The sequence below is a fragment of the Hippoglossus hippoglossus genome, chromosome 20 (genome assembly GCF_009819705.1).
Source record: "Hippoglossus hippoglossus isolate fHipHip1 chromosome 20, fHipHip1.pri, whole genome shotgun sequence".
In the NCBI taxonomy this organism is placed as follows: Eukaryota; Metazoa; Chordata; class Actinopteri; order Pleuronectiformes; family Pleuronectidae; genus Hippoglossus; species Hippoglossus hippoglossus.
Window position 1 is genome coordinate 15398699 of NC_047170.1, and position 11845 is coordinate 15410543.

An 11845-nucleotide genomic window follows, 5' to 3' on the forward strand; every position below is an offset into this window, starting at 1 on the left:
TTGTTGCAAAGTCACAGAGCCAGGACTCCGCAGAGCGCTTTATGGCATTCCTTGGAGTTTTTCTGCAGACCAGTCTCAGGTTTCACACTTTATAGGACTCCGCTGGGTGAGAGAGCAGCTACTCCAAAACCACAGGTGTACCCACTCCCACAGGCCATTCGGATGTTCAGACATTTGAGCAACTGGACATTCAGGGGACTTCACAGTGACAAACCACACAAGCTTGAACCACTTGAGGGGCTGTGGTTCGGCAAATTTCCACTTGGATTTCCCCTCGTTTTCAGAGTGACAGTAGCTTAGAAAGAGTCACGGCGCACAAGAGGAAGTGATGCAGCACTTTTCCCTGTCTGTAAAGGGAATTAGGAAAACAAGTAAACAGCTTGTGTCGAAGGCCCATCGGTGGTTTTCCTGCCTGAATGATCTCTGCAGCCGGGGAAAGGTGGCATTGAAAATCGGCATTGAAAGGCTGCATCGGTTGTTCGGCCGCGCTACATGCACACATGCAAATGAAGACAGACAGTCCAGGGCCGAAACACCGTGAAAGCTCGCACACACACACACACACACACACACAGAGAGACGCAGTGTTTACCCCTGAGGACACGACAAGACAGGCAGCCGTCACAGGACAACACTGTGTCCTGGTTCTGCGCGGCCATCCTGGAGGACAACAATGTTACCACTGATATAATCATAAAAAGAAAAACCGACAACAGACAAACAATGGAGGATTAAGAGCATCTGTGGCTGTTTTGTCGCAGCTGAACAACAGATTTTTAACACTTGATGTGTCACAGCTCTATTTTCTATATTCAGAACGTGGCTGATGAAGCTTTGAAATGCATCTTACTGCTCATCTTTTAAGGGCTGCGGGGGGGTGGGGGAGTCAATCCCAGCTAGCGGTGGGTGAGAGACCCTGCACAGGTCACCAGTGCAGCCTTGATATAATAGTATTTAAATCCACAGTAGGGGTGGATGGTGGTCACTGAGAAATGATCTTAGATGCAATGATTAGTCAATTAACCAATTAACTGATACTGGCAACTGATGGTTTGATTAGTATCATAAATTTCTGTATCTACCTGTGGCATGACAGATGTAATAATTAATGGAAAACGTGACTTGACTCTGGAATTAAATAAATGAACAGAAAGTGTCATTTGAAGACGAACATTATTCAAACTGACAGCCCAGACTTCTGAAAGTGTCACGTAGACGCATCACTCACAGGTCCCTGTGTCCCATTAGAGATTAAAATGGCTGTCGACTGAGGGAGACTCTAACACCATCCATCCGTGTGAGGAAGGCGAGCAGACAGATGTGAACACTGACCCACTCTTCCTCACCTAAATCTGGGGAGGAGCAGGGGGGGGGGGGGGGGGAATCAGGATGCCAGAGCAGAGTCTGGTCGGGGGGCTAATCCGCTGCCGGCTAATAGCCCTTGATGATATACGCAGTGCAGCTGCGGCAGGAAGGTAGGCCAACAGCTGTGGCCCACAGACCGATTATCAGATTTCAGCCACAGACGGCAAACAAGCTGACAAACAAGCAACGCAACAGTCCCACCTCCTGCTGTGGGGACAAATTAGAAAAGGCCTCGGAGATTTATTAGTATTTTTTTTGGGGGGGCCAGATTTGAAGTCACACCTCCCCCATATGCCAGCCCTCTTTGGGATGCTCTTTTAGTTCATGTATCATCACTCTGCAACATTCACTGCATACTTGGATTTATCTCTTTTTGATGAATTGGGCCTGGAAACGTTCCTTATCATCACATTTACACAGAAAATTGCTGTTCAAAGGCCAGTTTGTCTAAAATAACAGGCCGGCAGTAAATCATGCCTCCGTGAAGGCTGGACTTTTCAGTTTTTGTGGAAACTGTACGAGAGATCTTGTTTGTGGTGCTACTGAATTGTCCTGCATTGTGCTGACAGATGTCGGACGCTCGCGACAGCAGGAAGATGTTCGTAACATTCAGGTGAGGGGGGGTGGGGTCTCCGTAGAGCAGCAGGAGGCAGGACGTGACGTATTAATCCAGCTGCAGAAATCACATGTTTTTGTTTACGCCACCTCTACACCGTGTCGGCCATTATCACCCAGAGCTCTCGTATTTAGTTCTCTCTTTCCCAGTTGACATCTTCATCTGTGTCTACTGCGTTTATGACTCCTCTTTCTAATCCTCAGATTTTTGTATTCTTCCAGTTTTTGCTTTCGCTGCTCGTTAGAAACGTCATCATCACGCCCACTTGTCGCTGTGCATTTTGCCGACATTTTCCTGCTGCACTCTGACGTGGGCTCGCTCGGACATGTTACCGGGGGGGGTGGAAGGAAAAGGTTCCAGAAGAGGTCTGGAGCAACTGACTCGCATACGCAGCCCAGTTAGAGATTTTAAAATGCAATGCCATGTTTGATTTCACAAAACTCTAAGATTTAAGAAAATGAAAGTCACCATCAAGACAGTATTAAATTTCCTGCAGCAGTCATAGCAACATGGTCACTATCAAAGTGTGTTGACTATGACAAATGCGGTGAAGAAACACTATTGCAAACTGACAAACTGGGAAATGACCACTTATACTTTTTTTTTTAACTGGAACAAGATGTCATGTGCTGTGGTGCCGTGACATAAAAAGAAAATCTCCCCCCCCCCCTCACAGCGTATGAATTATTGGGTTTGGTGACACCGGGGACAAATGATGAATAAAATGCAATAACTTCATTATTAATTGAAACAGACACAGTTGTGCTCCTGAAATAGCCGGCGCTCAGTTTTGTTATGTAAAGCCAAGTTTGATAAAAACCCAGAGTTGAATTATTCATCATATTTGCCTCAGTTCTGGTGGTTGGAGACTCAAAGTATAGTCAAAAATATAATCAAGCAGGGACATGAAGGGGAAAATACTTTTTAAAATATTTGTCAGGAGAATAATGAAGTGGAATCTATCTAGTATCTGACAATAATGAAAACCTTTATTTACAATGCAGCAAAACACACATCTTTTAAATCCTCTTACGTATCCGACACCAGAGCCTGAGTGATGTGGATTTTTTCTAATAGCAATATATTGGCTGAAATATATTTTTTTGAATTTAGTGTTTATACGACAGACTAAATGAAACTGAATCTTCCTTAACGTGAAAAGTCTGCTTCCAGCTCGGTCACTAAAAGGTGCAAACCTCCGAGGCTAAATGACCAAACACACAAAAGAGTTGTGTGTTTGCTGTGCAGACTCTGTGACCACTGACTCCTCGCTGCTGGGCTTGACGTTACATGTGACGGAGATGAAGCCTCACATGATAACATGTCATGAAGGCCGCCGCCCTCGGGCCTTTTTCAGACAAACAACTCCGAACTACGATAACTAACAAGCGCTGTATGTCCCGCTCTGCGACTCAACTCCAGGACGAACAACAGCACCTCTGTGAAACCAACACACAGCAGATTCCTGCAAACGTCACAAACACACACTTTTGTTCACGTTTTTTTATGCTTTTCCTGTGTCCAGCTCAGGAGCTGTGGGCTGTTTGGATGCTTCTAATAGTGAGTCCTTCGTTTTGAGTGATGCAGTTTGACATAGTACTGTACTGAGTTTCCAGAGGCTTTGTTTCTCATTAATCCTCATTTATGCTCATTAGATTATCATTTTACAATATATGACTGTATTTTAGTCGATTCATTTCACGGATCCAGTGTTTTTAGCAGTTTTTTCCAGAATCATGCAGCCTGACAAGGGGTTAAAATCTCAGAAGGTCACCTTAATGAAAGATCCAGCATTTGATAGGAGGGAGAGCAGCTCTTATAAAATGACGTACTGTAAATAAACACCGGAGCTTTGAAAAGAATGGCAAGAATGTTAATTCCTCTCCTTGGACTTACAAACAAGAGGAGGAATGACAACTTAAGGCCATATTTTCATTCCAATATGAAAACCCAGTGATTTGGAATAAAACTCCTCATTCAGCTGGGGGTTTTTTTTCAAAAGCAGGATGGCATCCAAACTACCTAAAGCTAAAAAATGGCGGGACTGAAAAGGCTGTTATATAAAAGTAAGAATATAAAAGACCTGTGCCTATTAGGTCAAGCCCAGCCATGCTTGAAGAGAACGACAGTGTAAAGTCAACAATTCTCTGCTCCGGCCCATGTGATGTGGTGCGAGAGGCGCGCTCAAAGGAATGCCAGTGCACTGAGGGTTTCCCTTGTATCGCTGCCGTGGCTCTGTGTGGTTTAGGAAAGCAAACCCAGTGACGCAAAGTACCATCTGTGGGGTAGAGAGGGAGTGACAATGCAAGCCCCACAGGGGGATAACGGGAGCCTGCTGCTGCTAATAATAACGTATATCAGAGAAAATGGGAACGAGCGGGAGAGTCGTAGAGTGATGGCTTGTGATTGGCTGGTTCCTGCTGTTCAACAGGAAGAAAAAAAACCTCTCAATCTGATTAGCAGTTTTTATCGTCGGCCAAGTCATTGAGTTTCCGCCTCTTTGGGCTTTGCAAGAAAAATCTAGGTAGGAAATGAAGGTTAAGAGCATTATTATTATTGTAAAGCAGCAAATAATAATTATCCTAGTCAGTCATTAGTTGAATAATGAACTAACTAGCTCTAATTTGTTGTGTTGCAACAACACTGAGTCATCACTTCTCTGGAATAACTTAATAACTGGACTTTAGGTGTACCTAATAAATTGACAGCTGAGAGTTTATGACTACACTGCATACTGTGCTGCTTTTTAGGTTCATAGAACTTGATACAAACTACAATAGTTGTGAATATAAGAAAATAAATCTGTCGTAACTGTCGCCAGCGATATAAAAAAAAAAGAGATTTAACAAATAAAAAACCAATTTCCTTGCAGCCATATTCATTTTTTGAGGTTTGAGGGTAAAAAAAAGTTTGCTTATGTGCGTCAGTTGAGGAAAGGTCACAGGTTCATGACAATTTTAAAGTTTTCTCCTTAGTTTCACAGCGATCTGCAGACAAGGTTCTAAGAAAACAAATACTTGGAGCGTGAATTAACGAACGAAACTCTGCAGAACTCCAGCAGATTAAAACCTTGAAATATTTTTTGGGTCACAGTGTCTGAAAATCCAAAAGATCTGAATGCTTTTCTCTCTTTGGTGTCTGTGTGAATTAAATTCCCTGGACGACAAACTGTAAGACTTTGTGTTCCAGGAGTATTTGAGGGGATTTCAGCGTTATATCTTTGACTATAACAAATAACCAGGATACTTGCTATTCCATCTCTCGCGTCGGGATGAACAAACTCCAAACTTCCCTGACAGTTTTCTGGGAAGTGCAGCGAGGGGAAAAAACACACACCACAACAATGGCTGATTTACGCCGAAGATGTCACCAAAATAAAACCCAGACGCATCAGCCGGCGTCCGCTCTGCCACCCACGCTCAGAGAACACACAATGCCCCCGTCTCCTGCGTCTGGAGTCGTCACGACAGCGGTGCCTGGGAGGTTATTTTTAGGGGCTTTATCTCTGCATCTCGCTGCTCATTGTTTTCCATATTTCTGCAGTGATCCCGGTTCAAACTGTAAACATCTCTGAGTGCTCCGCCGAGACGCCCGCGGTGAGAAACCCTGGTGATTCACGATTCCTCTCTGTGTCATTTACTTCCTGATCAGTAATTGAGATTAAAACAATATGATGCTGGGATGACCGTTTTGAGGGGTTTTTTTGCACCTCCAGATGACTCAGTGGAAGCCTGCAGAGAAGGACAACCCCCCCCCCGGACTCGACTCTGCCCCTCAGGTTACAGCATTAAATATTCACGCCCCTACCTTTGCATAATTTACCTCGTCAACATACCGAGGAAATGACTCAGAGAAAAAGGAAAGAGGTGAACGCTCTTTAGTTTGAGGACAGGAACTCGAGGGCTCAGCAGAAATCCAAACTCCTCTCCGGGCAAAGTGAAGCCGAAGGCAATTTTTATATTTCTGAAGTGGCTCCGTTGGGTCCCTGCACGTCTCCAAAGGGATAATTTTATATAACAGACTCTAACATAACAGTGTTCCTGGCTGTAGCCGGGCCGCCTCCGTCTCATGGGTGGATCCCAGTCTGAGTTATTCCTCGCCGAGATGTTCCAGGGGCATCTCGCCTTTTGTCTAAACACTGGGGAGCATGTTGCTCTGTGCCAGAATAACGGTCTTCCTTGTCATGTGATCTCCGCAAAAAGAAATTCCAGAGCGGCTACTGAAGCACATGGCGGCCCTCTCCCTCTCCCTCTCCCTCTCCTTCTCCCTCTCCCTCTCCCTCTCTCTCTAACAGATGTTTTTCGTTTGTGCAGCCTCTCGGTTTCGGAGGCGCAGAGCCAGGGAGGTGATTCACGGCGCGAGCGTTTTTTCCCTCGTTACAGTCAGCAGACGCGGAGTGTGCTCGGGGTTCAGGGTAAACACGGCCCTGGCCCTGTTTCGGTGGACTTTCTGCTGCTACGATATAATAAACTTGTAAAGGAGTGAAGGTAGGAGTGATGGATAGCACAGGCTGGAATAGCTGCTAGTGTGTGAAAGAGAGGCCTCAGCTTTTTGGGTTCTTTTCCCCTTTAAACAAACCGTCTCTGGTTACCGTGCTGATCACATTATTGTTTACACATGAGCTGCACAGTCATTTAGCCACAAACAAACCTCATTTAGTCACTTTCAAAGGAGCGTAAATGAAAACGTGGGTATCGTGTTCAGCGTTTCAGACGGAATACACTTAACAGTCTGAAGCACGGACTGAAAATAAAGATGGATGACACGTCTCCATTTCCTCCCACTATCCAGAAATGGAAATATCCCGGATACGAACGCTGCCATCTTGCGCATTCGGAGGCAGAGTCGACGCAGTAACGCTCGGGGGGGATGGAGCCGCGGTGTCAAGGTCCGGCTGAAACACGCGCTCGACCAATCGTGAGTCAGTCTCAACGGTCCATCGTGACATTTCACCCTGTTTTTATAGCATCAAGTAACTAATTAAAACCCGACTCACTGCGGCAAAGTTAAAAGTTAATTTCAGACGCTGATCCCTACTGGAGGGTTGCGATGGAGCTCCACCTTTGACGGAGCCGTCATTTCCTCCATCTTTTGTCTGCGGTCCAAAGGGATTCTCGTCTACAGCTGAAGGTTTTAAGGTTGGAAATGAGGTCATGTTTTGGCATTTATCACTGAAGGTGCTCGCTCCCCACCCACCCCCTGCTGTGATGTTCAATTCAATCATAGCAGGAAGTACAGCAGCGGAGGGTGAGGGGGAGAAACACACACACACACACACACACACACATCTCTACACATCACAGCCCACCTGCCTGACCTGATTACACTCCTCCTCCGTGATCAGAGGTGACACGGGCTTCACACAGTGTGACTTTGGGCGTGTTCCTGCGGAATATCTGCACCGTTTTCAGGAGGAACACGTCTTTTTTTTTTTTACTTTAAGTCCTGAGATGAGAGAGAGAGAGCGGGGAAATCTCTGTAATCCTGAAACAGTTAAATCCAGATCTGACTGCCAGCAACTAGAAGAGGTTTCTCTCTCTCTCTCTCTCTCTCTCTCTCTCTCTCTCACACACTTCTACACCCTGGCAGAATTGCTCCGAAGCTGTGAGTTATGTAATAGTGAGCACAGAGAGAGAGCTGCAGGCCTGAGTGCACATCCTCCTATTCCCTGCACTCTTGCACCATTCCATCCATCCCCCACTCTTTTATTGCTCTAGATAATCTGGAAAGAAAGGGAAAGAGAAAGCAGGATGAAGAAGTTCACCTCCGCACACCCACACACACACACCCACACACACCCACACACACACCCACCCACACACACACTCTGTATGTTCATTCAACAGCAGGGAGGCGTCCATCTTTGAACCAGGGGCAGTGAAATATGAGAGAAATGCACTTTAAAAAGAAACTGCAGCTCAACAGGTGCAACTATTGTCATTTGTTGGAGACAAAGTTGTGGGCGTCAACGTAGCTGATCGGATGACAACAACAAGTGCAAAGCATCATCTTACACTACAAACGCTCACGACTTACGCTAGTTGGCTAAGTTGCCGAATAGCGAGTTTGTGGGAATAGCTGACAACTACTAACGTGCAGCAGTCGAGAACGCCCTCATAATTTAAAAGTACAAAATGTGCTTGAACATGGAAGAATTAAAAAATATATATTCAATGAAGTGTGGCTGACAGTAAACAACGAATGACTTAAATGTGCACCTGAATCAGGAACTGTGCATGGACGTTGTAAATTGTGGCCCCCTTATGGCCCCCCCGATTTATAAACATCCTATATACACCACTGTCATAGAACAACAGTTGAATTTAGGGGTCAAATGCAAGAAGCAGAAGGTTTATTTAAAAGTTCTTCCACCTTAAATTCCACATTAAAATATGTGTTGTGTTGTTTAATTAATAACCTCCATCCATCCATCCATCCATCCATTCATCCATCCATCCATCCATCCTCTCCAGGCAGGCTGACACTGTGCTCTTATTTTCTGAGCTTTTTTAGTTCCCGATGTGCTTGAACGAGAAACACTTTTCCAAATATATGCAATGATGTGACAGTAAACAAGGAATCACAGGAATAGCGCGTGGATGTTGGCCCCCTCTGTGGAAACTGTGGCCCCCTTTTACAGCCCCTGGTCAAAGAAAAATCTTAGCTCCACCACTGTCAAACCTCACCAGTTGAATTTAGGGTTAAAAACACGAACCAGTGGATTTAGTTCAAGGTGATTCCACCATTCAAACCCTGGTGTTTCCACTAAAATGTGTTTAATCGACCTTCATCCACCCCTCGTCCATCCACCCACCCGTGGCTCTTACCTCCTCCAGCACGTTGACCGTGTTCCTGCAGCTCTGCAGGCGGGTGGTGAAGCTGGATGTTGTCGGGGAATTGTAATCCTCTGTCGTCTCCGACAGGAACTCGGACACCGATATTTGATCCGGCATCTTTCAGGCCGGTGGGGGGGGGGAGGGCGCGAGGAAGAGGAGGGAGACAGCGGTGGAGGTTCAGCGATGAGAAGAAGCTCGGAGACAGAAAACCATGAAAGACGAGAAAAGAGGGAGAGCGAGGAGGAAGAGGAGGAGGAGGAGGAGGGAGATCTGCTTTTCCTCTGGAGGTGATGAAGACTCTTCTTCTTCTTCTTCTTCTTCTTCTCGGATGACTTCACCGGTCCCCAGGGGCCACGGAGGGAGGGAACGCGCGGAATATCTGCGGGCTGTGTGGCTGTGTCCCCCCTCGGCGGCGTCTAATCTCTGGCAGGACGAGTGAACGCGTCGGGAAGCGGTGTCGCGGTGGCTCTGGCTACAGCTCGGAGGAGGAGGCTCCGTGCAGGACCGCGGATGAACTCATTATGCGCCACAGATGTTCCACAAACCGCCGCTCGTCGTCCGCACTGCGCTCCGTTAGCGGCCCCTGTCTACGATCGAGCACCAGCCATGGTCCGCCGGGGTCGTGTCACTGCCGCAGCCGGGTTCGCTCCCCTCTTCTTCGGCCGCACTGGATGTTTTTCGTCGCTAAACGCTGCCGCAGACTCCGACTCCTGCTCCGCGCTCAGGATCCACAGCTGCAGTCAAGCTGGCCGACAGGGGGGGAGGGACTTCCGCTGCAGGGTTTCAACATAAAAGCCCCTGTTGACTTTTAGCTAATAGCCAAATAATAAAAGTACTCGAACAACTACTACTATTATTATTACTACTACTACTACCACAACCACTACTACTACTACTACTGCAACAACTACCACTGCTACTACCACTACTACTACTGCTACTAACAATACAAATATAATGATACTAATAATACTACTATCACTAATGCTAATAATAATAATAATGATACTAATAATACTACTACCACTACTACTACTAATAATAATGATAATGATCCTAATAATATTACTCCAACAACTACTACTACTATTACTACCACTACTACTACTACTACTACGACGACTGCTCCTGCCACTACTACTACTACTAACAATACTACTACTACTATGACTGCTACTAACAATTCAAATATATTGATACTAATAATACTACTACCACTACTACTGCTACTACTACTACTTATTATAAAAATAATAGTAATACAAATATAACAACAACAACAATAAGAAGAAGAAGAATATTTAAATTTTAATGAACGTTTTTATTTGAATGAACAAATTGTGTCCCTAAAATATGATTTCTGTTATTATGACCTTTTGTCATGTTTCATTACAGCTGCTCAGGATGTTATGATCAAAGTGTTTTAAAATCATATTGAATAGGGTCAAATCCAGTCTCATAGATTAATGTACACGACTCTCATAAACTGCTGGGTAGTTTTAAAAGGATCTGTAAAGCCTGAACCTAACAGTACTATATTTACCCATGAAATTAAAGGTAGTGTAGTACAACTTCATAAGTATAAAGGGACTTAAAATAAAAATCCATAGGTAAAGTACACCTGAGTAACTGTACTTTAGTTACTTTCAGCTATAATGCCTAACACACCTCCTTGCTTGTATATATATATAAATATATATAGTGAAAGGTTATTATTGGGTTTGGAGTTTCAAACTTAAGCATGTGTGTTTTGCAAGTTAATGATAATGTAATAATAACTTTATTTATACAGCAACTTTCAAACGGCCATTACAAAGTGCTTCTCAGAGGACAAATTAAATAAATTAAAACAATAAAATAGCATTCAAATTCAAAGACAGCAGATACTACTCTACAAAATCTGAAATCAAATACAACAAATCAAATAATGCACCATTATAACTTATTTTTGTAAACCGAATCCTCCGTTTCCGGTATCTCGTGTTTTTAACTTGACGCAAACCTCTCCCACCTCTGCTGGCTGACGGGGACGAGGAGTGCGTGTGCACAGTGCGCATGCGCGCTGTGGCCTGTGCGACTGCAGCAGAGAGACGAAGCTGAATCCCTGAAAAACCCAGAGGATCCTGGGAAATGTTTGAATCTGCGTCACTTTAACCTGCAGTTTGTGTGAAGTTTAAACTGCTGAGAGTTAAATAAAAGATGAGACTCCTCCTGGATTCTGTCAGTTTGAGGGAAGCAGCTTCACAAGAGACTGAATCCAACATGAAGCTGCTGAGGCTGTGCGTTGACCTTGTGGATTTGAACCTGATGCAGCAGAGAGGAGACAAAACTTTAATAAACAGTGACTCACATTTATATTTTCTCATTCGTGCTTTAATCATAATCTATTTTAGATTTGGTGCGAATGAATCATGATGTTCTTTCATTTTCCTCCCATCAAAGGCCTCTGGTCCTCGGATCCAGCTCAAAGAAGGAGATGGACATTTACAGCCCCTCTGCATAATGTCCTGAGTTCAGTGCACGTCTGAAATCTGTGGTTTGTCCATTTGCTTGTTCTGAAACATGACGATGCAACATGGAAAAGGAGCCGTTCCCTTTTTTGTTTATGTGATTATAGACTAATCTGAAAGTTATTTACCATTTGTCAATAGATAGATGAATAGATAGAAAGATAAATATAGATCCTTATGTCCTGCACACTGCTTTATTTATTCTTTTATAAAATATCACTGACAGGAGCCAGTTTTCTGCAGAATGATTCTTTTATTTGTGACACTGTGAGAACTTTCTTCTAAGAATATCTTTTAAAAGCAGGATTTTTAGGTGAACAGGTTTATGTTGGTGCACTGGTACTTTAACCTCACTGAAGGATCTGGTTACTTCTGCTGAATGACACAAAAGACAGACGGGATCTCTGCCACCGAAGAAACAAAAGCTGTTTCCTTTTTTTTCAACCAACTTCTCACCCGCCTGTATTAATATCCACAGACACACTGAGCCTCGTTCTCACAGCAGAGATCACACAGCG

At 44.5% G+C, this 11845-nt stretch overlaps 1 protein-coding gene across 6 annotated transcripts in view; it reads right to left on the minus strand.

Moving 5' to 3' along the window:
- Nucleotides 1-9570, minus strand: part of asap1b (ArfGAP with SH3 domain, ankyrin repeat and PH domain 1b) — a 49563-nt gene extending 39993 nt beyond the window's left edge. For all 6 annotated transcript variants that reach the window (XM_034572154.1, XM_034572150.1, XM_034572152.1 and 3 more), the window contains exon 1: nucleotides 8809-9570. In XM_034572154.1, coding sequence (XP_034428045.1) covers nucleotides 8809-8934 — 126 coding nt within the window. In that variant the 5' untranslated portion in view covers nucleotides 8935-9570. The remainder of the gene's footprint in view (nucleotides 1-8808) is intronic.
- Nucleotides 9571-11845: the final 2275 nt, after the last annotated feature.